The 23,904-nt window shown below is 43.2% G+C and overlaps 1 protein-coding gene and 1 pseudogene across 1 annotated transcript in view; both read left to right on the forward strand.

Annotated features, from left to right (window-relative positions):
• The window catches only part of SDHB (succinate dehydrogenase complex iron sulfur subunit B), a 33,862-nt gene extending 12,563 nt beyond the window's left edge, over positions 1-21,299 (forward strand). The window contains exons 3-8 of the mRNA XM_022598424.3: positions 11,032-11,117; positions 13,685-13,821; positions 14,492-14,608; positions 17,021-17,122; positions 18,398-18,520; positions 21,070-21,299. Coding sequence (XP_022454132.2) covers positions 11,032-11,117; positions 13,685-13,821; positions 14,492-14,608; positions 17,021-17,122; positions 18,398-18,520; positions 21,070-21,147 — 643 coding nt within the window. The 3' untranslated portion in view covers positions 21,148-21,299. The remainder of the gene's footprint in view (positions 1-11,031; positions 11,118-13,684; positions 13,822-14,491; positions 14,609-17,020; positions 17,123-18,397; positions 18,521-21,069) is intronic.
• Positions 143-11,022, forward strand: LOC111187271 (mitochondrial inner membrane scaffold 1-like; annotated as a pseudogene).
• Positions 21,300-23,904: the final 2,605 nt, after the last annotated feature.

The following is a 23,904-nucleotide window of genomic DNA, read 5'->3' on the forward strand; positions in this document are numbered from 1 at the left end:
AGCACCCTGACCCACACTCGGCTTGTCACTCTGGAGGGACGGTGGGGGGGCTCGGAGCAGCCGCACAGCGGGTAGCGGCGACAGCGGCCTCAGGTCCTGAGTCTCTATAGAAGCTGAAATCCATCAATCTCTGTTCTTCAAAATGCAATGAAATGTACCAAAGACTGTATTCCGACTGGCATGTAGGACATGCATGGAACCAGATAAAGCTGGTCTTTGGGGACACTGTCAAAACATAAAGGAACCATTACTTTTATATACGTCGGAATCCAGAGTGGTTTGGGTACCGGGCCCTCGGAAACGATGGCTGCACTTACCTGCTGCCCAGTGTGCTGCAAAGGAAAGGAAGCCATTCATTGCTCATACATGCCAACCAGGGGTCCTTCACCATAAACAGTGGGAGCAGGATATCTTATCCCAGAGGGTTCTGTCATCCAGTGCTACATCCCCAGGAACTCCCTCCAAAAAAAGGAAGAACCTGATCCTTTACAAGACAGATGAGTTAGTCCTTACCAACGATTTAAGACAACATTTAGGGCTTCCCTGGTGGCACAGTGGTTAAGAATCCGCCTGCCAATGCAGGGGACAAAGTTTCAAGCCCTGGTCCGGGAAGATTCCACGTGCTGTGGAGCAACTAAGCCCGTGTGCCACAACTACTGAGCCTGTGCTCTAGAGCCCACGAGCCGTAACTGCTGAGCCCACGTGCCACAACAACTGAAGCCTGTGCGCCTAGAGCCCGTGCTCCGCAACAAAGAGAAGCCACCACAATGAGAAGCCGGCGCACCGCAACAAAGAGTAGCCCTCTCTCGCTGCAACTAGAGAAGGCCCGCGCACAGCAACAAAGACCCAACACAGCCAAAAATAAAATAAATAAAAATAAATAAATTTATTTTTTTAAAAAGAAAACATTTAGATAATATGGGAAAGTTTCTAGAACTTACTGGGTTACCTGACAGCGTAGTAAACATTCTGAAAAATTCCCAGAGTGGAAATGCACTAACAGCATATGCCCTGTTGAAGATTGCAATGCCTACACGGTACACTGTGACCCTGGGGGGGACCTCCTTCACTGTGAAGTATCTGCGCAGCCGCGGCTACATGTCGATGCCACCTCCTGTGAAGGAGTATCCGCAAGACAGGATGGAGGAGACAAAGGAGCTCCTCACAGAGAAGCTGGAGGAGACAAAGGACAGGCTCAGTGAAAAACTGCAAGAGACCAAAGGAAAGGCTTCTTTTAAGAAAAAAGTGGAATAGGGTGCCTTATATACCAGGTTATAGACAGTTCCTGCACTTTAACCCTTGGAGACTATGGACAAAGGTACATGCTCTTGATTATTTTTTTGGTTAGCAGCCTAAATATAGCAGTTCTTTGAGGGTTAAAGAACTAAGATAACGTTTTAAAGTTAAACATCACTAGAAAAATCAGTGTTTTTTGAAAAGAAAAAATGAATCCAGTATAAGAATTTCACGTCTGTAGCAGCGTTAAGCAGTCGTCCATGTCTTCAGTCATCCTTGCTTTGTGTTTAGATGCAGCTGCTCTCTCCTTGAATAGATGATGCAGCCCTCCACAGATTTAACTCTAGGTCTTCATCTTTGTTATTCATTGAGGTTTTAACTATATTCAGTTCTCAATGTGGAGACAAACTGTTATCATCAGAACTGCTTGTGTCTTTCTATAAAGACGTATATAACGGTTACATACCAGTTAAAATGTAGACTTCACATGAAGAAAGCTGAATGAAAATTGGGTCATGTATATGTAAGTAAGATGTATTGTTTATATGTAAATGAAAAATTGACCTTTAAAAATGATTTTTACCTGAAGCTTGCCAGAATCAAATTTTTTAAGCAAATCTGTGCAGCGTAGCACTTTCTCACCCAAAACGTAAAACTGTTATTCCTGCATCATGTCCTCTCCAACTGATCTCTCAGAGGAAAAGGGAAAATCATCACACCTGAAGTTTATGGTGGAGATCAAACACCCTTAGCAGTGCCTGGAGCTTGTGGTTCTCAGCAGTGCAGGTTTGGGAGGATGGGACCTGCCTGTCCCTGCCACCTGGTCTCCACCAGCCAGAGTCGGTCTTGATTCCATTTTGGAGTAAAATTTTAAGATTGTAGCCGCTGTTTTCCTCTTGCATTGAAACATCCTTACTTGAGCATTTTACTTGAATTTTCTAAATAGCAAAGCTATCATTAAAACCTGCTTGGAATGAAATTCAGTCATGTCAGATGTGAAAGTTGCCGCAGTTTGTGTGGGTGTGTTTGAGGATGTGTTTGTGTGTTTCCTCTTGCTCTGCCTTTACTTCAGTTCTAACCTTTGAATTGAAAGAGGGCACGGGCCTCTTTCTAGACTGTCTTTGTTATGGGTGATCTGATAAGGCAAGAGAATGCCAGAAATAGTCCCACAGGCATCACTGCTGTGAGGCCGGGTTTTCGTATTAAATACTGAGTTTGGCCAAATTTTGAGAATACTTTAAAGGGAAAATAATGTTTACATTTGATACGTCTAATCATTATATTGGCTCTGCTGTGGTTGGACTCTTCTTTGTGGGGGTGGGTGGAGTGGTGAGGGGGCAGGGCTCACTCTGCCACATGCAGGCCTGATAAGGCAGGATGGTTTGTCTCCTGATACAGATCTAACGAACGTGTGATTTCAAATTGACAGCACATTTTCAAATCCAAAAACAGTGAACATGTTTTAGCTTGTTTATTAAATAATTCACATTTTTGAGTATATTAAATGCTAAGATAGATATGAACGAATTTGTTTATTTTTAACCACTGAGACTGCCTGGTTTAAAATCATGTGTTATATGAAATTTACTTTTCATGTTGCATAGGGCGTGTTTTCCAATGAGGATAAATTGTGGGTCTTAGAAGCACTAATAATCCTGAGTTTCCACCTTTGGTTCAGCCCATTTGAGATTTGTTGCCATACAGTTTCATAATTGTCTTGTGTTTGTCCAGTTACAGAAAGCGAGGCGCTGGGGAGTGCTTTGAAATTCTCTAGTGAAACATTCTCTGAAGGTGTAAAAAAAAAAAAAAAAATCACTCTTCTGAGAAGCATGATACAGTCCAGGGTTACTACAGCATGTTATTCATAAGGTCCAGCATACAACCCAAAATTACTAATCATACAAAGAAACAGTGAAAAGTTAAAAGACCATCAGTGGAGACCAGCCTTGAAGCAACCCAGTTGTGGGAACTAGCAGAAAGGATTTTAAGCAATTATAATTGTGTTCATAGATAAAGGAAGATACGCTCATGATGGGATAGGAAATCTCAGCAGAGTTAGAAACTATTGATAATTAAAAAGAACCAATGGAAAATCTGGAACTGAAAAACACAATATCTGAAATAGAAAATTCACTGGATAGGCTTAACAGCAGATTGGAAATGACAGTAGGAAGATTTGGTGAACCTGAAAGTAAATTACTAGGAAGTGTCTATTCTTAAGACAAAAAGGAAAAAAAGATGTTTAAAAAAGAACCTCATTGATCCATGAAACAGTATCAGAAGGTCTAACACACGTGTAATTGGGAGTCCCACAAAGAGTGGAGTAGGAGAATGGGCAAAAAATATGTTTGAAAAGGTAATGGCCAAGAATTTCTCAAGCTTGTGAAAAACATAATTTACATATTTAAGAATCTTAGTGAGGGCTTCCCTGGTGGTGCAGTGGTTAGGAATCCGCCTGCCAATGCAGGGGACATGGGTTCGAGCCCTGGTCCAGGAAGATCCCACCCACATGCTGCGGAGCAACTAAGCCCATGTGCCACAACTACTGAAGCCTGCACGCCTAGAGCCTGTGCTCTGCTACAAGAGAAGCCACCACAATGAGAAGCCCATGCACCACAATGAAGAGTAGCCCCTGCTCGCTGCAACTAGAGAAAGCCCTCACAGAGCAACGAAGACCTAATGCAGCCATAAATAAGTAAACAGATAGGTAGATAGATAGATTTTTTTAAAATCTTAGTGAACTCCAAGCCCAAGATAGATAGATAGATAGATAAATAAATAAATAAATAGAATAGAATCTTAGTGAACTCCAAGCAGGGTAGATACACAGAAAGCCACCCAAGCACATCATAATCAAATTACTGAAGATAAAAATAAACAAAATCTTGAAAGCTATGAGAAAAAAACACATTGTATGCAGGGATATGAATGATTGTTTACTACTCGTCAGAAATTACAGAAGCCAAAAGACAGGGGAATGTCTTCTCTAAGTTACTAAAAGGAAAGCTCTGTCAACTGAAATTCTGTATTCAGCAAAAAGATCCTTCAAGATGAAGATGAAATCAAGACATTTTCAGATAACAAAAAGTAAAAGGAGTCATAGCTTCCTGTACTGCGTGAAAGAGGGTTTTTCAGGCTGAAGAAAAATAATACCAGGTGGGCCAGAGACCTATGCCACATGAAAAAGGAAGTTTTTCAGGCTGAAGAAAAATAATGCCAGGTGAAAACTCAACTCTTAGAAAAGTAATAAAAGGCACCATATATGATAAATACAAAACCATTTTTTTGTCTTAACTTTATTAAAACAGATATGACTGTTTAAAACAAAATCATAGGGACTTCCCTGATGGTCCATTGGGTAAGACTCCACGCTCCCAGTCCGGAGGGCCCGAGTTTGATCCCTGGTCGGGGAACTAGGTCCCACGTGCATGCTGCAACTAAGAGTTGTCATGCCGCAACTAAGAGTTCACCTGCCACAAGTAAGAAGTCCACATGCCGCAACTAAAAGACCCAGTGCAGCCTAAATAAATAAATAAATAATAACATTTTTTAAAAACAGAACAAAATTATAACATTGTCTTACATAAAATATAACTTACATACAGGTTGGAATGTTGTTACATGAAGTGGTACAATATTAACTCTAAATAGACTGAAAAGTTAAGGACATATAATTCTAGAGTAACCATTTTTTTTAATGCAGAGAGATAATATAGCTAAAATGGAATTGGAATATATAAATTAAATATATGTATACTAAAATGGAATTCTGAAAACATTTACTTAATCTAAAAATACTACTTAAAAGAAGGCAGGAAAGAGAGAACAGGGAGAAAGTGTTGGGACAGATAGTAAAATGATAGACCCAAATCCAACCATATCAATAAGTACATCAAATGAAAAGAGACTAAACACTCCAATTAAATGGCAGAGATTGTCAGAATAAGTAAGTACATCAAATGAAAAGAGACTAAACACTCCAATTAAATGGCAGAGATTGTCAGAATAAGTAAAGAAGCAAAGCCCAACCACATGCTATTTACAAAAGAATGCACTTTAAAAAATTTTTTGGCCACACTGTGGGGCATGCAGGATCTTAGTTCTCCGATCAGGGATCGAACCCTCACCCCCAGCAGTGGAAGTGTGTAGTCTTAACCACTGTACTGCCAGGGAAGTCCCCCCAAATGCACTTTAAGTATAAAGACACAGATAGGTTGAAAGTGAAAGAGTGGAAAACAATATACATGCAATCTGCATTAAACATAAAAAAGAGTGGCTATGGTAATATCAGATAAAGTAGACTACAAGCCAAAGAACACTGCTGGAAATAAGAGGGAACATTTCATAATGATAAGGGGATCATTTTATCAGGAAGACATAATAATCATAAATGTGATTATGAAATACACATTCTTTTTAAGTGCACAATGCTACATTCACTAAGATACTGGGCCATAAAACAAATTTCAATAAATTTCAGGAAGTTGGAATCTTACAGGGTATAATCTCTGATCACAGTAGAATTAAAATTTAAAGCACTAACAGCAAGATATTTTAGGTATCAAAGCAGAAATCACAAGGGAAATTAGAGAAGATATTGAACTAAATGATAATGAAAATATAGCATTTCAAAATATGCAAGATGCATCTAAAGCAGTGCTTATGGGGAAAATTATAGCTTCAAATGCATACATTAAAAGAAAAAAGGTTTAGAATCAGTGATCTAAGATTCTACCCTAAGAAGGCAGAAAAGTAAGAGCAAGGTAAACCAAAAGCAAGTAGAAAAATGAAATAATAAAAATAAGAGCAAATAGGATGGGGGCTGGGGGTAAGACAGCTGGTAGAAAAAAAATAAAACCAAAAGTTGGTTTTTTTGGAAACAAATTTGATCATCTCCTATCCAGACTGGAGAAAAATAAGAGAAAACAAAATCCCAGTATCAAGATGGAAAGAGAGCCTATGGATATTAAAATGATACCAAGAGAGTATTATGAATAACTTTATGACAAATTCAATAATTGATGAAATGGACAAATTCCTTGAAAAAATACAACTTACCAGATTGACATAAGATGAAATAGAAAATATGAATAGTTCTATGTTACAGAAATTAAATGTGTTATCAAAAACATTTTCACACGGAAAACTCCAGGCCCAGGTGGCTTCACTGGTGAATCATATCACACATTTAAGAAAAACCTAACACAAATATTCTTTCAGAAAATAAACAAGGAATATTCATTTCCTAGTTCATTTTATGAGGCCATCATAACCTGATACCAAAATCTAACAAAGACATTACAGAAACGAAAATTACAAATTGGTATTGTTCGTGAACATAGACACAAAAATCCTCAAGAAATTTTAGCAATTCAAATCTAGCAATCTATAAAAAGGGATAATGCCTTAATGACCAAGTTTCAGTTTATCTCAGGAATATGAAGTTGGCTTAACACTGGAAAATCAATCATTGTAATTCATCATATAAAGGATAAAGGAGAAAAGCCATAACTCTGCAAATTTGAAAAAGAAGGAAACTTCCTCAACCAGATAAAGAGTATCTAGGGACTTCCCTGGAGGTCCAGTGGGTAAGACTCCACGCTCCCAATGCAGGGGGCCTGGGTTCAATCCCTGGCTAAGGAACCAGATCCTGCATGCATGCCACAGCTAAGACCCGGCACAGCCAAGATAGACAGATAGGTAAATAAATAAATAAAAATAAATCTTTTTTTTAAAAAAAGAGTATGTATGGAAAAAGCTACAGCTAACAACATGCTTAATTGTGAAATATTGAATGCTTTATCCATAAGACCTGGAACAAAACAAAGATGTCCACTCTCCACTTCTATTCAGCATTTTACTGTACATTCTAACTAGTGCATTAAAGGCAAATGAAAGAAAAGACATGAAGATCGAAAAGGAGGGAATTAAATTGTCTGTAGTCACAAATAACTTGATTGTTTACGTATAAAATTCCAAGGATCCAAGGAATCTACAAAACTACAAGAACATACTAAGTAAATTTAGCAAGGTTGCAGGATACAAGGTCAATATGCAAAAATAATTTTTTTATACTAGCATCAACCATTCAGAATTTTAAGGTTTTAACCAGGGAAATTAGGCAACAAAAAGGAAGAAAGGAAATTGGAAAGTAAGAAGGAAACTCTTTCTTTTCACAGATCACGTGATCTTGTATATGGAAAATCCTAACAAATTCACACCAAAAAATTATTAGAATCAATAAATTAGTTCAGCAAAGTTGTAGGATACAAGATAAGTATATAAAAATCAATTGTATTTCTGTACACCAGCAATGAACAATCCTAAAATAAGAAAATGATTCCATTTACAGTAACATCAAAAAGAATAAAATACTTAGGAACAAACTTGGCAAAAGGAATGCAAGACTGAAAACTATAGAACATTGTTGAAAGAAACTAACAAAGACCTAAATAAATGGAAAGATATTTCATGTTTCTGGGTTGGAAGACTTAATACTTTTAAGGTGGCAGTGCACCCCCAAGTTTATATACACATTCACTGAAATCACTCTCAAACCCCAGCAGCGCTTTTTTGCAGAAATTGACGAGCTGATCCTAAAATTCATACGGAAATGCAAGGGACAAAGAATAGCCAGAACAAGCGATTTCTGTGTACCAAAATGTTGTTTGCAGCATTGTGTGTAACAGGGAAGGATTTTAAGCAACCTAAGTGTTCTTCCATAGGAAAATGGTTACGTAATTACAGTCCCTTGGCCGAGTTGTTTTGAATGAAAAAAGCAAGATACTATCATATATATATATTGCATTTTTTTAAGTCTGAGAAAATTTATACCAAACTCTTCATATTGCCTACCTGTTATGAAATTTAGCATGAGACAGTTTAAAGGAAGAGCTTTAGCTATTTATATTTGAAATTTTTATAAAATGCCAATACTAGCTTTTGTAACTTAAAGAAAACGAATAAATAGAATTGATGTACATAATTTAAAACATGCCAGGACAAGAATAGACAGATCATTAGAATAAAAAAAGTTCTAGGGAATTCCCTGCCAGTCCAGTGGTTAGGACTCCATGATTTCACTGTCGAGGGCCCATGTTCAATCCCTGGTCAGGGAACTAAGATCCCGCAAGCCACGTGGCGTGGCCAAAAAAAAGAAAAAAAAAAAAAGAGTTCCAAAATAGACTACATTATATATAAAATTCTAGTATAGAATGGGGCGGTTGGAGGGGGAGTATCACAAATCAGAAGCAAAAGAGGGTTTAGTCAGTCAGTGATTTGGGGCAGTTGATTAGCAATTTTTGCAACTTGGGGGAAATAATTTTAAAATGGAAGAAAATTCAAAATATTCATCAAACCTCAGGAAGGAGTGTGGTCTTTTAGACTTAAAAGAGGATAGTATCATAAGGGGAAAAGTGGTCAGCTTTTAACAATGTAAACATTTAAATTTTATGTGTGTTTGAAAATTTTGATTACTGGGGGTTTCCCTGGGGGTCCAGTGGTTAAGACTCTGCACTGCCAGTGCAGGCAGCACGGGTTTGATCCCTGGTCGGGGAACTAGGATCCCACATGCTGCGTGGAGCGGCCTTTAAAAATGGGTATCTTTTGTTATTCATAACAAGCCCCTTTCAACCACACCTGAGTTTATATTAATGCGATGATTTCTTAAAAAGCCCCTAGATAACCACTGGATGGGGGCTGGTTGCTAGGGAATCCAACCATGTGATTAGAGGGCTGGAACTTTCAGCCCCATCCCCTGACCTGCCAGGAGGGGAGAGGGGGTAGAAGTTGAATCATTTACCAGAGACCAATGGTATAGTCAATCATCCCTACATAATTAAGCCTTCATAAAAATCCTTGAAGTACACGGTTCAGAGAGCTTGGGTTGGTAAACTCCAGGAGGTGCTGGGAGAGTGGCCTGCAGGAGAGGGTATGGAAGCTCTCCTCCCCTTCCCACATACCTTGCTCTGTGTGTCTCTTCCATTTGGCTGTTGCAGGGTTGATCCTTTTATAATAAACCAGTAATCTAGTCAGTAAACTTTTTTTTTTAATTCTGTGAGCCACTCCGATTGATAGTGGCAGAATTGAGTTACACTGTGGGACACCCAGTTGGTGTTGCAGAATTGCTTGGCATGGGAAAGACACCCACACATTTGGTGACCAGAAGTGAAGTATTGGGAGTTAGTAGTACAGAAAAACAGAAGAGTTTTTGTTTTAGAAGATGGTAGGCTCAGATCTTTAAAAGAAAAAAAAAAAAAATCCCCAGACTTCAGTAAACAAAGAGGCAAAGAACATGGACAGACTGAGTCTATAGAACTAGTCCACTAGAATGAACGCTCTGTGCGGGCAGGAATTTGCATCTGTTTTGTCCTCTGGTGTATCTCTAGTACCTAGAACAGAACCTGGTACAGAGCAGGCTTTCAGTAAATAATTGGTAAGTGAGGAAACCTCAGTGAATTTATGACAAATATTCAACCACTGTAGTATTCAGAGATCTCAAATTAAAACACTGACAGTAATAACTTCTCCATTCTCAGAATAGCAGAGGTTTTTAAAGGTTACAATTCCCAGTGTTAGCAGAGGTACAGTGAAAAGGGTATCGCATATTGTTGGTAGAAATACGTACAGATAATGCAGGTGTATGTTAACCAACCTTATTATGGTAATCATTTCACTATATATCAAATTACCATGTTATACACCTTAAATTTACACACTATTATTTATCAATAATCTCAAAGCTGAGGGGAAAAAAGAAATAGAGACAAAGAAAGGAAATTGGAGGGGGGGGGCGCATATTTTTTTAAATCCCATTCATAGAAAATTACTGAGAGGAGCGCAGGTAGCGGTGGCAACCAGGAAGTAGATTTGCTGAGCGCTTCTCTGTGCCAGGTGCTATAACAATTGCACGTTTTGTTTTGTAATTTTATTGAAGTATATTTGATTTACAGTGTTGTGTTAATTTCTTCTGTACAGCAAAGTGACTCAGTTATACATACATGTATTCTGTTAAACATACATATATTCTTTTTCATATTCTTTTTCGTTATAGTTTATCACAGGATATTGAATATAGTTCACTGTGCTATACAGTAGGACCTTGTTGTTGCATGTTTTTATTTAATCTTCATAATAATCCTGTGATACAAATAATAATTCCATTTTACAGATAAAGAGACTGAGGCTCAGAGAGAATAAGCCATTTCCATAGAGCCACAGTCTGCATGATGATAATCATAGTGAGACCGAATGTATGTGGCAGACACTGCTCTGAGTGTTTCATTTTCCTGTATGTTAATTCACCTGCAGCAGTCCTGTGAGATGTGGGCATTGCTCTCTGTGCTTTGTAGATAGGAAGCTGTTAACTAACCATATAAAGCTACTTACTATTTTTGTCCAAAAAAATAAAACTAAAATTTGAAATAAATTATTTGGGAAAACTTTTCAGGGAGCTTTAGAAGAAAAACTAAAAACTGCCAGTATATGGAAGTTGTCTCCTAACCTAAATATTTCTCTTCTTCTTTAGCTTTCCATTTCCTAGAAATGTATATGCAGTGTGGCACTTAAAATGTGTAAGAATTCTGCTGTACTTAAAATGTGTAAGAATGTGCAAAAATAAAACTATGGAAAAAATTCTGAATGTGACCTGAGAAGGCCATGGATAAGAAGAGCAGCGAATATATGCAGCTGTCTCAGATCATATTTTGATAAAGTGTAGGGAGATTGAACTTCACATAAGGACAACTGGGTCTTTTATTTTTGTGAGTTTTTTTCTTTTTTTTTTTTTTTGGTCAGCTGTGGTCCTATGGTGTTGGATGCTTTAATCAAGATTAAGAATGAAATTGATTCTACCTTGACCTTCCGAAGATCGTGCAGAGAAGGTAAGCATTTCCTTCCCTGTTGTTAGGCTTGGACACTTTCGTTCTGTTCCCCAAAAGAAGCCTGGGCTGGCCAGAACTGATACCAGGGGATACCTGGAGGATGGCTGCAGCGCTCTGCCAGGTGACCTTGCCACAAGTCACACTTCCTTTTCTTAGGCAGAAGTGTTGGAAATTTGAACTGTGGTATAAGTTCTGGTTTCTAAGTTTGCTTCCCTTCAGGAGCTTTCACTTGCATGGTTACTGCTTCTGGTGGTCCCTGTGAGCTGCTGCATCCTTCAAGGACCAGCTCAGATATGCTAGCTGGTCACCGCGGAGCTCTTCTTTGGGGGGTAGTGGGGAATTTCTAGCTGGTGCTCGTGCACACTTAACACTTGTCCAACAAGGGGGACATGCGTCCCCTTCCAGCTCCCAGCATTACATGTGCACAGAGCAGGTGGTCAGTAGGAATGTTCTGGATGGAAACAGCGATTCCTACAGTGTGCTGCTGATTCCAGGCAGTGTGCATACCGACATTCTTTAATAGCTATGTATTGATTTTATGTACTAGAAAAATATAATTACTAATGACAGTGTAACAGTGATAGAAATGATTTTTAATTATGAATTTAAGGTAAAATGAATTGATTTAAAGTAAACTCCTAAGTAATCATTCAGATGGTTCTCAGATGTGGGAAAAATCACAAGGGGTGCTATGACGGCTAACTGATCCTGATGGCTGTGGAACACAGACTGTGCAGACTCCATTCTGTGCACTTCACGTGAGATAGACAGGTGCTGTTACCATTTACACTCAGCGTACATGTGAAGAAACTGAGGCCCAGGGAGGTTAAGGGACTTCTGAAAGGACACAGAGATGGTGGGTCGGGAGCCAGGACTCAGCCAAAGTTGTCAGATTCCAGAATTGCACTCTCAGGTGATACACTCACTGGCCGGGCTCGGAAAACCTGCGATAAAACCAAAACAGGGCAGCTGGGGCCAAGACCAAGGGCTGTGATCGAACTTTCTCCCTAAAATAACCTTCCATGAAAGAAAAAGTCGTTATAGCTATTGGCCCATCGCTCTTTATCTGTGTTCTGCCGTGCATCTCAAGCATTTAAAGTCCTACTTCTAAGACATCTGTTTTGATTCAGCTAATCTTACAGGATTGGATCCAGTGTAGCAGATACTAAGGGTGTGATAGTTTGGCTGAATCCTGCTGTTTAGGGAACATTCTGCTGTAATTAAGTACCAGCCTTCCCACATAAGTCCTGACAACACAGGAAATAGACGCTTTTCAGTAAGCTTCCGCATAAAACTCTTCCAGAGCCAAGAACACAAGGTGTGGCCCATGTGAGCAAAAAAAAAAATGAGGCAGAATGATACTAATTGTGGCTACTTTTGTTTCCCTTGTAGTTTCTGAAGAGAATTTCCAGGGGAGCCTTTTTAAGAGAAGTCTCCTTGGATTTTTATTATTATTGTATTTATACCATTTCTTATCAAAGCGTACTGCCCTGCTGGATGCCAGGCTCACAGAACTGTGCTGATAATATTCGACCTCTGGGGGAACTGTAGGAGTATTTGCTTAAGATGGATATTTGTGTCCTCTTATACTTTTATTAAGATTAACGGGAGAGGGAGAGAAAGTGATAACCCAGTCCAAGTTTCACAAGTAACCACATTTCTCCGGCCTAACTACTTTCAAAAAACAGCTTCAGAAGAAGTGGTAGCAGGGGCTTAGAGCGCGTAGTCATTTGTAACTCTGAAATACCTAGGAAATTCCATACACAGGAAGTGAGTCCAGGCTAAGAAAATTCTCGTTTCAGGGTCCTTGGTCAGCACCTTATTTTGCTTACTTTGGTTTGGTTTCACATTAGCTCATCCTCCTTGAAAAGTCAGTGCTAAGGCAGCTTTTGTGGGTTTCATGTCCCCAGTGTAGGCTTTGTGGAGACAATAGAATGAGATCTGTCTCTGGACAATCTGTATCCAGGCCTCAACTTTAAGATGACCAAGACAGTGTTGATTTATTTTGGGGTGTTATATCTGTTAAGAGTTTGAGTCCAGGGAATTCCCTGGCGGTCCAGTGGTTAGGACTCTGCGCTTTCACTGCCGTGGGCCTGCATTCAATCCCTGGTCAGGGAACTAAGATCCCACTAGCCTTGTGGTGCGGCCAAAAAAAAAAAAGTTTAAGAAAAATAGAGTTTGAGTTCAAATAACAGTGACTTTAAAAAAAAAAAAAACAAAAAACTGGTTTTTCTCTCAAAATACATGAAGCAAGGAACTAGGACTGGTGTGGGCCCTCCGTGATGCCAGCAGCACCCCAGGCTCGTCTGTGTTCCAGTGCCATCCTGAGCAGATAGCTTCCAACCTCAGGGTTGCCTCCTGGTTTCACAACACGGTTTTTGGAACTACAGCCGTTAGATCTACATTCTAAGAAGAATGGGAAGGAGAAAAGGCAGCGGGCACCTCTGCACAGGTGTATTCCATGTCAGTGCTACTCCTGCTGGTAGAGTAAGGACAGTCGGGAAGGGAGAATTGCAGCTGGACTGCCTGCAGCTGGGTAGGGGAGTGTTAACTGTGCTGTGTCTCAGGCATCTGCGGCTCCTGTGCCATGAACATCAATGGAGGCAACACTCTCGCTTGTACCCGAAGGATTGACATCAACCTCAACAAAGTTTCAAAAATCTACCCTCTTCCACATATGTATGTGATAAAGGATCTTGTTCCTGTGAGTTCCTGCCCATGTGTGTGTGTGTGTGTGTGTGTGTGTGTGTGTGTGTGTCTCCCCACCTCCCCAACACCTCCCGCCCGCTTTTTTTTTTTAAGGGGGGCAGGAGGTATGTGTGTTGTGCTATAGTTCTTCAGGGCAGGGTTTTTTCCTGTCTTGAGTTTAGTTAAGGAATTTGAATGGCAGAAGATAAATGGCCTGGAAGGTCATCCAGCAGCTCATTTGGTGAGGATTGTTTGGGAATAACAGGGCACAGAATTTTAGACCTGGAACAGTTTCAGAAATGAAGAATTTGGCCATAACAACAAAGAGTTCATGTGGCAAATACCAGTTGGGAATGCAGCCGTTCTTATGTGTTTTCGTGTCTACCTCCCTATATTTGACCACCTTCCCTTTCCCTGACTGGGTGTTCTCAAGGGCATCTGGGGAGAAAGGACTGTGGGATTGGAAAGTTTCCCAAGTGAGTGAAGGAGAAATTCCCTAACCACGCTTACATGTGACCACTTCCCCTTTCGTGACCTTTGCATGTATCCATGCCAAAGGAGGAGAGTCTGACTACTGCCTGTCACAGGGCAGGAAAGTGGGCGGTGTCCCAAAAATGGGATAAGTAGGAAAGCTAAGGAGTGGTGGTGGAATCTGACCCATTTCTTCTTCTTCCTCTTAACCTCAGGATTTGAGCAACTTCTATGCCCAGTACAAGTCCATTGAGCCTTATTTAAAGAAGAAGGATGAATCCCAGGAAGGCAAGGAGCAGTATCTGCAGTCCATAGAAGATCGTGAGAAACTGGTCATTAGTCCATGTTCATTGTCTTGACTTGAGGAATTTTGTTGCAGAGATGTTTGTCAGGAAGTGGGGCTTAGGGGCAGAGGGGATGGGGGGCACAGCATGGGATCATGTAGAACATTCAGCGTCTTCTGGAAAGGAACTTGAGAACCATCTGTCCGAGGGTCGGACATCCATCCTGTCGGGGCCAGGTGGGTAGTGAGAACCTCTGAAGGGCGCAGAGAGGACCAAGGCCCTGGAGTGCTCTGCCTAGAGGGGCTCACTGCTACCGTGTTGCCAGACATTTGTCTTTTTCAAAAGAAACCAGGATGTCGATCGCCAGGTTTTGAAAAGTTGACAGCTAAATCAGAGTTACTCTTTAACCCTGTGGGCAAATAAAACACATGCCGGCTGTTTGCGGTCCTGCTGCCACCACCCTGTTTGCAGATGGGAGTGAGAGAAGCCGAGAGCAAAACTGGAACTAGAGCTTGGTGCTTTCCTGACACCACACGTCTAGTGACGCGGTGTGGGCTTGTGACAGGCCCACTCACTCTTGGGGTTGCTACCCCTGGGTACAGGCTATGAAGTCTCTGCAAGTGAAGGGGTTATCAGCGAGCTTGTAGTCTCTTTCTTGTGTACACTTCTACCTCCTCTAAGAAGGAGGCACGCACACTCACCCCCTGCACACTTGGTGTCCTTTGGAAGAAGTGGGAAGGGGGCCAGATGGAGATAGGTCCCAACATCACGCCTACACGAGGGAAGGACTCGTGCTGTCTCAGGGTCACCACTTCATTCGTTTACATGATAGTCCGTTAGCAGACTGAGCGCACCTCAAGGGCAGGGGCTGTGTCTTATACCCCCTTCTGGATCCCAGGATCCTGGCATGTGCTGTCTTATCAACAAATATGAGTTGTGTGAATGAATAAATGAATTCTGCCTTTTAGGTCTGGGGGAACATGTAGCCCCTCTCCTCTTCCCCATAAAATATTAAGAAAGGAAGGTCCTGGTAAGAATGCCCAGCTCTGTCGTCATCGAGATGTTGAGGGTCAGCGTGGTGATGTTGTAATTCAGAGCAAGCAGCTGCCTTCTCTTCCAAGAGTTTCCTGTTCTCAGGACATAGCTCTGCCCCAGTTTCTAACTCCAGGGAGTCTGACGCATCCCAGGGTCCAGGTTGGAACTGGCCACCCTGGCCCAGCTTGTCATCTCACAGTCCTTAGGTAGGAAAGCTTGTAGCTTATAAACATCTCCTTGATGTACTATTTTTAGGGATTGGAGGGTTCCCCTGAGCATGTTTTCTGGGTAGTCGAAATTCACTCATTTAAATACCAAACATTTGCTTATTTAGCATTTTTCACTTCTTCAAATTAATACTGCTGAACCTAACTTTTTTTCATGATTTTAAAAGCCATAATGCTCATTATAGGTAATTGGAAAAGAGAACTAATTTTCAAATAATCTATAAATCCACCACCCAAAGGTAATCTCTATCGACAACTACCCTTTTATAAGTAAAGAATATGACTATCGTGAAGGCTCTTAATCCTGTGACCTTATGCTTTCTAGACAGTGGAGCCAGTTTACACTCTCACCAGCTGCCTGAACAGAACATAAATTTTGTTGAAGACTCTTGGTTACAATCATGACCATCAACTCTGTGTCATCTGTTTTCAGCTGTCACTTCAGATGTCAGCGTGCCCTCCTGTTTTGCCATTTTTAATCAGTTTCTGTTGTTCCCCAAATCAGAAAGTCCAGTTAGAACTGGTTGGGCGTGTTGAGTCAGTGTGGCAGTGTTAGAGGAGGGATTCCAGAGTCAGGCCGCCTGGGGGCCCATCCCAGCTCTGCTCTTTGCAGCTGTGTGACCCTCGGCAAGTGACCTAACTTCTCTGAGCCTCAGTTCCTTACCTGTAAAATGGGAATCTCATAGCACTCACCCCAGGATTATTGTGACAATCAAATGAGGTAGTCAGTAAGGCACATGGTGCTCAGTGCTGGTTGGCTGTTTAGGATAATGTTGATGTTCCTGTTGAAAACTTGAGGTGTCTGCTGAGCCAGGGCAGAGGCTGGTGTAGACTCTAGATGCCTCAGCACTCAGGGCCTTTTTAATTTCTGCTAGACTGCATTCGAGGTGGTAAGTTCTTTTCATGTTTTTGTTTTTGTTTTAAGATAAGTGAGGGGTTATTTATTAAAGGATGAATACACTGTACTTGGACTTAAGAACTCTGGGCTCTAATCCAGCAAATGTCTAAATTTCAATTCCAAGATCTTTTTTATGAATCTGATAAATCTCTGCAAACCACTCCTAGGATTTTGCCAAGAAAACTCACGTGCGAGTAGGCACTTTGTTCGTGCACTGACCCCAGACCTCGCATTTAATCAGCTCAGAACACGACCATCTCTTCCATGGTGGGCTCCTGACTGCCCTTTCTCCCCGCACAGGACGGGCTCTATGAGTGCATTCTCTGTGCCTGCTGCAGCACCAGCTGCCCGAGCTACTGGTGGAATGGAGACAAGTACTTGGGACCCGCGGTTCTTATGCAGGTAAGGCGCTCCTTCATTACTGTAAGAGAAATGGAAACCGACGTTCTGAGGGGCAATGGCTTCCTTCTTTGGCATCCATTACAAACGGTAATTGGTTGCATCACCTTCACTTGGCTTTCAGTAAATCTGGGGCTTCATCTGCAGAATGCCTTCATTTAGTGTGGTGAGGGTCACGCCAAGGGGCGGTGGCTGCGGGTTGGCACACCAGGCCTTGCAGATGTTTCAGATGTTTCCTGTGCTGCTGGCTCTTCCCTGCCCACCTGCCCGCTTTCCCCGGACTGCGTCTGTCAGAAGGCTCCCCATCCCCCTCTCACGGGATTTTTAACGTGGAAGCAGGGGAGAGAGAAATTTCGTTGAGGAGCAGTTACCCAGCTGCAAGGTTGGAAATTGTTTCCAGGCTCGTGAAAGCCTGCAGTACTGGGCTTAGGGGTTGCTTGGAAAGAAAGTAGTATTGTTTTTCATCGTCTTTCACTATATGTGTAGTTCACTGCAGACAGAGTCACTGTCTTTGTTCCCAGAAAGCTCATACTTTTTAGATTTGTGGCCAGTGCTCTTCACAGACTCTGAAGCAACTCAAAGAAACTTCTTGTTTCTCATTTTCCCACAAAAAGAGAAGTTCTGTGGTTGTGTGACCAGTTAGCAGTACTGATTGATTCCTGGCCAAATTAAAGATTGAGTAATGAGGTACATTTGTAGCTGGCGCTTGGACCAGTGATCTGAGTTGTTGGGAAATGTAAAAGTGGTGTCGGTAACACTGCTGGAGCCGGCCCGGTGACCAGGAGCTTAATCGGTTTTCAGCTGGCTGATCTCAGGCTTCTGGGATGGGTGTGCTAATCAAAAGAAGCAATAAGTAGAACCAGTGTTCTCTCTGTGCAGGTCTGTTATCAGTTCACCCAAAGGCAGTGGGTAGATGCTCTGAAGGCAATTAAAGAGAGTCGAGGACACCGTCCCTGCCTCCGCTCATTCATGTTCTAGGGAGGAAGCTAATGAGCAACACGAAGTCAGTAGAAGGTGATGCTCGATGGTATATTATTAAGCACCAGCGACCAGGGGCATGTGGTTCAAAGGTTGGGGGGGCTCGTTAGTCAAGGTGATCAAGAGATGTTGCAAAGGGTTGGGAGCCTTTCCTTGAAAGATGGCAAGAAGTGAAGTGTGGAGATGGCTTCCAAGCGGAGAATTCTGTTCCTCTGCGCGCCTGGAGCTTTGAGTTGAACCAGAGGGCTGCTCTGGCCAGTTAAGGTGACAGCCCAGCCCACCAGTCCCCGGTTCCCCCAGGCCTATCGCTGGATGATCGACTCCAGAGACGACTTCACAGAGGAGCGCCTGGCCAAGCTGCAGGACCCGTTCTCTCTGTACCGCTGCCACACCATCATGAACTGCACGAATTCCTGTCCCAAGGTACGCGGCTGCGGCCCCCCGCACGGCCCAGCACTGACGTGTGCTCGGCGGGGAGCAGAGAGCACTCTCCCCTCCGTGTGAGCCTGGGGGTGTTGGCGCTTAGTTGCGGGACACAGGCTCACTCAGGCCCCCTTGAGAAGGGTTTTCAAGTCGGGTTCACACGGGCCTGGTGGGAGTCAAGGATGCCACGAGGACCCGTGAACAGGAACCTGGGTTTGCCCTGACTTTGTGGGAACCACGGGAGGAAAGCCGTCTGAGCACAGGCAGCTGTGAGGGCTACATTCCCTCTCCGGGCCCCAAGGTCTCTGTGTGACAACATGGCTGCCGGTCCGCTCGGCTCCCTGGCAGCCAGCCTGTGCTTTCTCCTCTGCGTGCCTTTCCTCAGTCTCGGGGCTCCTGCTTGCTTAGCTTTCACTCCCTCTTCCTGTTCATACTTCCTGCTTCCTGTTCATACTCACCCTGCCTGCGGCTTTAGCATCTGCCTGGCTTCTCTCAGCATTTCTCAGCTCACATTCCTCGGAGGGAGTCTCCTTGGCCCAGCTTAGCTTTCCACGGCGCAGCCCACGCACGGTCAGAGCTGGCCGGCCAGCTACCGTCAGGTGCCAGCCCTGGTCCGGTCAGTGGGCGGGGAACAGCCAGGGCTGCCCTTGGAGCAGAGACTGTGGGCAGAGCAATTTCATTTTAAAGGTGCAGTGAGTAAGCAGGCAGCGAGATGGAAAACTCTAGCACGACCAGTTAGCAGCTTAAAAAAGAAAGGGCAGCACATCTTAACAAACATGAAATCCAGACTGGGTAATTCCACAGTGTTTCAAGGGCCCCCCTTCCCCTGCCAGATGCTTCTCATGTGCCATCGGCATTGGGGTGGGCCTGGGGCCTGGTGGGGTCCCGAGCAGTGTGGGAGAGCTCAGGCTCCGCATCCTGCTGCCTGCGTTTCTACCCAGGCTCTGCTCAGCGAGGCTTGTGGCTTCTGAGGCAAGTCGTGCCCCTGAAGTGCTTAGGGCAGTGCCTGGCACACAGTAAGCACTTAATGGGACCTTCTGTTCGTTTGAGCCGGTCAGTCAGAAGACAGCCTCTCCAAGGCTGGGGCCTGGCTTGTGTATTTCTTCAAAATCTCCGCAGGGGATCCTGCGGTGCGCTCCTAGGCGTGAATGTTTGCATCGCAGAGGACAGCAGACAGACCAGACAACCAAGGACAGACTTCTCTGTGTCCTGCCCTCCCCTTCAGTAAAGCAGGGGTGGACACTGGGGCTGTGAGGCTAGACATAGGCCCAGATTGTTTGAACTAGAAGGGACCTCAAAAATCGTCAAGTGCAGCCCCTTTTACAGGTTCGGAAGCTGAGCCCATGAGCGGGAGTTGGGGGTGGGGGCATCTTGCCAAGGTCACTCTCAGGTTGGGGGCAGGGCAGGCCTAGAAGCAGGCCACCCGCCTCCCAGGGCCTCCTTCCTGCGCTGGGACTGGGTACAGTCTGTTTACTGACTCTAAATTCCTTTTGATGGGGCAGGCTCAGCGTTCAAAAGGAAGTACTGTGGAGGGCCTTCCTCCTTCCCCAGCCCCTCCCTGGCGGTGTTATCAGCTTCCTCTGTGTCCCTCCAGGGATAGTTCGTGCCACACGCAGATGTTCCACGTGTCCTTTGTCACAGTGTCTGCCTTTTCTCACTTAACACATTTCGGGGATCCTTCCATATCAGCCTTTTAAAGAGTGTCTTCTCTTTCCCTTTCTGTCTCTCTGAAAATCTTTTTTCTTTTTCTTTCTTTCCACACTTTAATTTCAGAGTTAAAGTTGTCCTTCTAAAATGAGGGGACCCAGGACCTCCCTGGCGGTCCAGTGGTTAAGACTCCACGCTTCCACTGCAGGGGGGCACGGGAACTAAGATTCCGCATGCCGCTCAGCGCAGAGCCACATAAAATAAATAATTTAATTTAATTGAACGAGGGCACCCTTCACTAGCCTCAGATGAGTGCTTGTCTAATTTTACCAAATATTTGGTGATCTCACTTCCTGCTTCTACGAGACTGGCCCCAGTGGGTTTAATTGCCGTACCTCGTGCAGGACAGATGTTACAGCTGTGAGGCCAACTGCAGCTAATCCTGTGTTGTGGGCCACTTAAGCAGTGGTGCTTAGGAAGGTTAACAGAGGCTCCTTTCTCCCACATACCTTTGCGGGCTTGCAGATGCAGATTTCTGGTGATGATGATTGAACGGTAATGGTAATGATGTGAAACCTTTAGAGATAACTGGCTAATTTTGACACTGTAGTCATAGAAGAGATGACTCTTCCTTGGGCTTGTTGACGTGCCACAGTGAGCCTCACCAGCAGGAATTCAGTGAGACAGGGCTCCTGCCAGAGACCGCTGGCCGTTTTCAAACATCTAAGAGTGGAAACAGAAGACAGCTCTTAGCCCAAACCCCTGGGTATTAAAGGACTTGGTTTGTAATCACCGTGCTTTGACCAGCTAGGTCAGGAGGTCCTGGGTCGCCCAAGGTCATGGGGTTCTTCCATTCAGTTTCACTTAACCATTTGGTATTGCTTCTCTTCTCTTTTTTCAAGGGGCTGAATCCAGGGAAAGCTATTGCTGAAATCAAGAAAATGATGGCAACCTATAAGGAAAAGAAAGCTTCAGCTTAAGTGTTCCCAAGCTAAACAGGACTGTAACCAGCTCAGCTGAACGTAATTTGTATCTAATCTGAGTTCCTTCAAAGGTCTCGATTTCCCACAAATACAGCATGTATAATAAAAATTTTAATAAATAAATGTTATTCTACTTTATTAACAAAAAAGCAAGCCTGTTCCTTGTACTTGCTGCAGTGGGATGTGAAGGTGCCAGAAGGAGGAGTCCTTGTCCTTGAAGAGGGGCCAGGCCTCCAGAACTGAGCCACCGTTGGGGGTGGCTGCGATGGGGACAAGCATAGGATTGGTGTCACGCAGGACCTGGGGCTTGTTCCCAGCTTTCCCACTCACCAGCCGATGACACTGGGCAAGTCCCTTCTCTTTGCTACTCCATTTGCCCATCTGTAAAACGGGATTCCTAGCTGTGCCACCCTCAGCCACCTGGTGTGAGGATGCCTGCACTTACTCTGGGTGCTCAGTAAACAGTGGCTCGTCATTATACGGCATCCCAGTTTCTACAGCTTTCAGTATTAGAATTCTTCAAACCAAATCTTGGTAAGTCCTTTTCTGTCTCATTGAGGCCAGGTTACAGATACTTCCAGCACAGCTATAAACTCCAGTTAGTTCCACAAATGACCTCCAGAGACCTCGCACGGGAAGCATGAATTCCCACCACTGCTGCCTTGGCTCTGACGCTTACTACAAAAGCGGTAACACTAAAAAAGCAAACAGTGTAAAAGTTTGTCAAGTTAAAAATGGAAACGCCTTAAACTCCTCAAGTTTCACATCCCCTGTTGACAGTTCACACATTTCCTCCAGACCTTTATGTCATTACAATGAGTGGCATATGTAAAGTTTTTTTTCGCTTCAGAAATAAGGTACAAAATATTGATATTAGCAACTTTCTATTTTGTCTTTTTTTTTCATTGTGGTTAAATACATACAGAATTTACCACCTCAGCCATTTTTCAATGGAGAATTCAGTGGTATTAAGTACATTCACGTTATCGTACAACCCTCACTCCAGTCTATCTCCAGAGCTGTTATCATCTTGCAAAACTCAAACTCTGCCCATTAAACACTAACTCCCCATTTCTCCTCGTCTAGCCTCTAGCCACCATACTTCCACTTTCTATTTCTGTGACTTTGACTACTCTATCTCATATAAGTGGAATTATATAGTATTTGTCTTTCTTGTAACACATTTCACTAGGCATAAAGTTCTCAAGGTTCATCCCTGTTGCAGCACGTGTCAGAATTCCCTTCCTTTTTAAGGCTGAATAATATTCCATTGTATGTATGTGTCATATTTTGTTTATCCATTGATCCATTAATGGACATTTCGGTTGCTTCCATGTTTTAGCTGTTGTGAATAACAGCAGCTTTCTACTTTTACCCCACGATATACAAGGGCCTCTGGTGCTAAAGATCTACCTGTGTGTGTGTGAAATTTATTTTCAACCTTAGCTTTTTTAACCACTGGTTTCTTGCTCTGTGGCGTAGATGCATCATTACTTATTTACCCATTTCCCCTGCTAACGCACATTCGGGTGGACCCTATTTTCACTCTTAGGAATACTCCAAGGCTGTTTTTAAGTTGTAGCATTGAGATCATCCTGGAAACAAAGGCTTCTTGTATCAGGAGGCTAAGAAAAACGTCTGACTCACCAAGAATGAATCTTAGTGAGCATTTCTGGCTTTAAAAGGGGATGGTTCGGGCTTCCCTGGTGTTGCAGTGGTTGGGAGTCCGCCTGCCGATGCAGGGGACACGGGTTCGTGCCCCTGTCCGGGAAGATCCCACATGCCATGGAGCGGCTGGGCCCGTGAGCCATGGCCGCTGAGCCTGCGCGTCCGGAGCCTGTGCTCCGCAACGGGAGAGGCCACAGCAGTGAGAGGCCCACGTACCGCAAAAAAAAAAAAAAAAGGGGGATGGTTCAAAAGCACTAGTGTCTGGCATTGTGAGAGGTGAGGTGCTGGAGGTAAAGATGAACAAGATTTGTCCCCTCCCACCTAGGAGCCAAGTTCAAGAAAAAAGGAACAAACATTAAATTATTAGAAATTTAGAGAACACAGTCTTTGCCCTTATGTTAGCATCTAAAAATTCTTGGCCACCTTAGTAAGACCACACAGTACACAGTCCTCAGATGTTAAAGCTCCAGATTCGGAAGTGAGAACTGGAAAACCCTCAGGGAGCCCTCCATACCCGGGCTGGGAGGGCAGTAGGGCGAAATCTGCCTTCCAGGTCTGTTCACACCTAATTGGTTTCAGACAGCCCCGCAGAAGGTTGCATTCCTTGAATTCATGGGTAATTTGACTTTGCTTCTAATCACTAGACCTGTATGGAGAAAGATGGGTTTTTTTCTCACGACTAATTTAATGGCTTGTAAAGATGAGTTCTGCACCAGCCAGCTTCTGAGGAGAGGCTGGGGAGTTGCCACTTCAAATCAGCTTCATCAGACGTCAAGTTTGCAACTGTAGGTCACTCACCCCATTTAAACTCGAGCTAAATTAGAATATGTTATCAACTGATAGTTTAACTTACTGCTTATTTAATCTTTCATTGGATTGCAGGCAAATGTTCTATTTCAAGTCACAAAGACTTTACTAATAAAACTGCAGGCTTGAGCAGGGAAAGGGTTTTGTCCTTTATGCTACTTCTGTTCTCTGATAGTGTCCGGACAATGTGCTTTCATTCACAAAAATCATCCTGTGGAATGCTTCAAGTTTCTCTAGGGCTGAAGCCAGCCAGCCCTTCTTACCCGGTCTTTGTGCAAG

This window comes from Delphinapterus leucas, chromosome 1 (genome assembly GCF_059928025.1).
Source record: "Delphinapterus leucas isolate spDelLeu-1000000601 "Yukka" chromosome 1, BTC_Dleu_Yukka2, whole genome shotgun sequence".
NCBI lineage: Eukaryota > Metazoa > Chordata > Mammalia > Artiodactyla > Monodontidae > Delphinapterus > Delphinapterus leucas.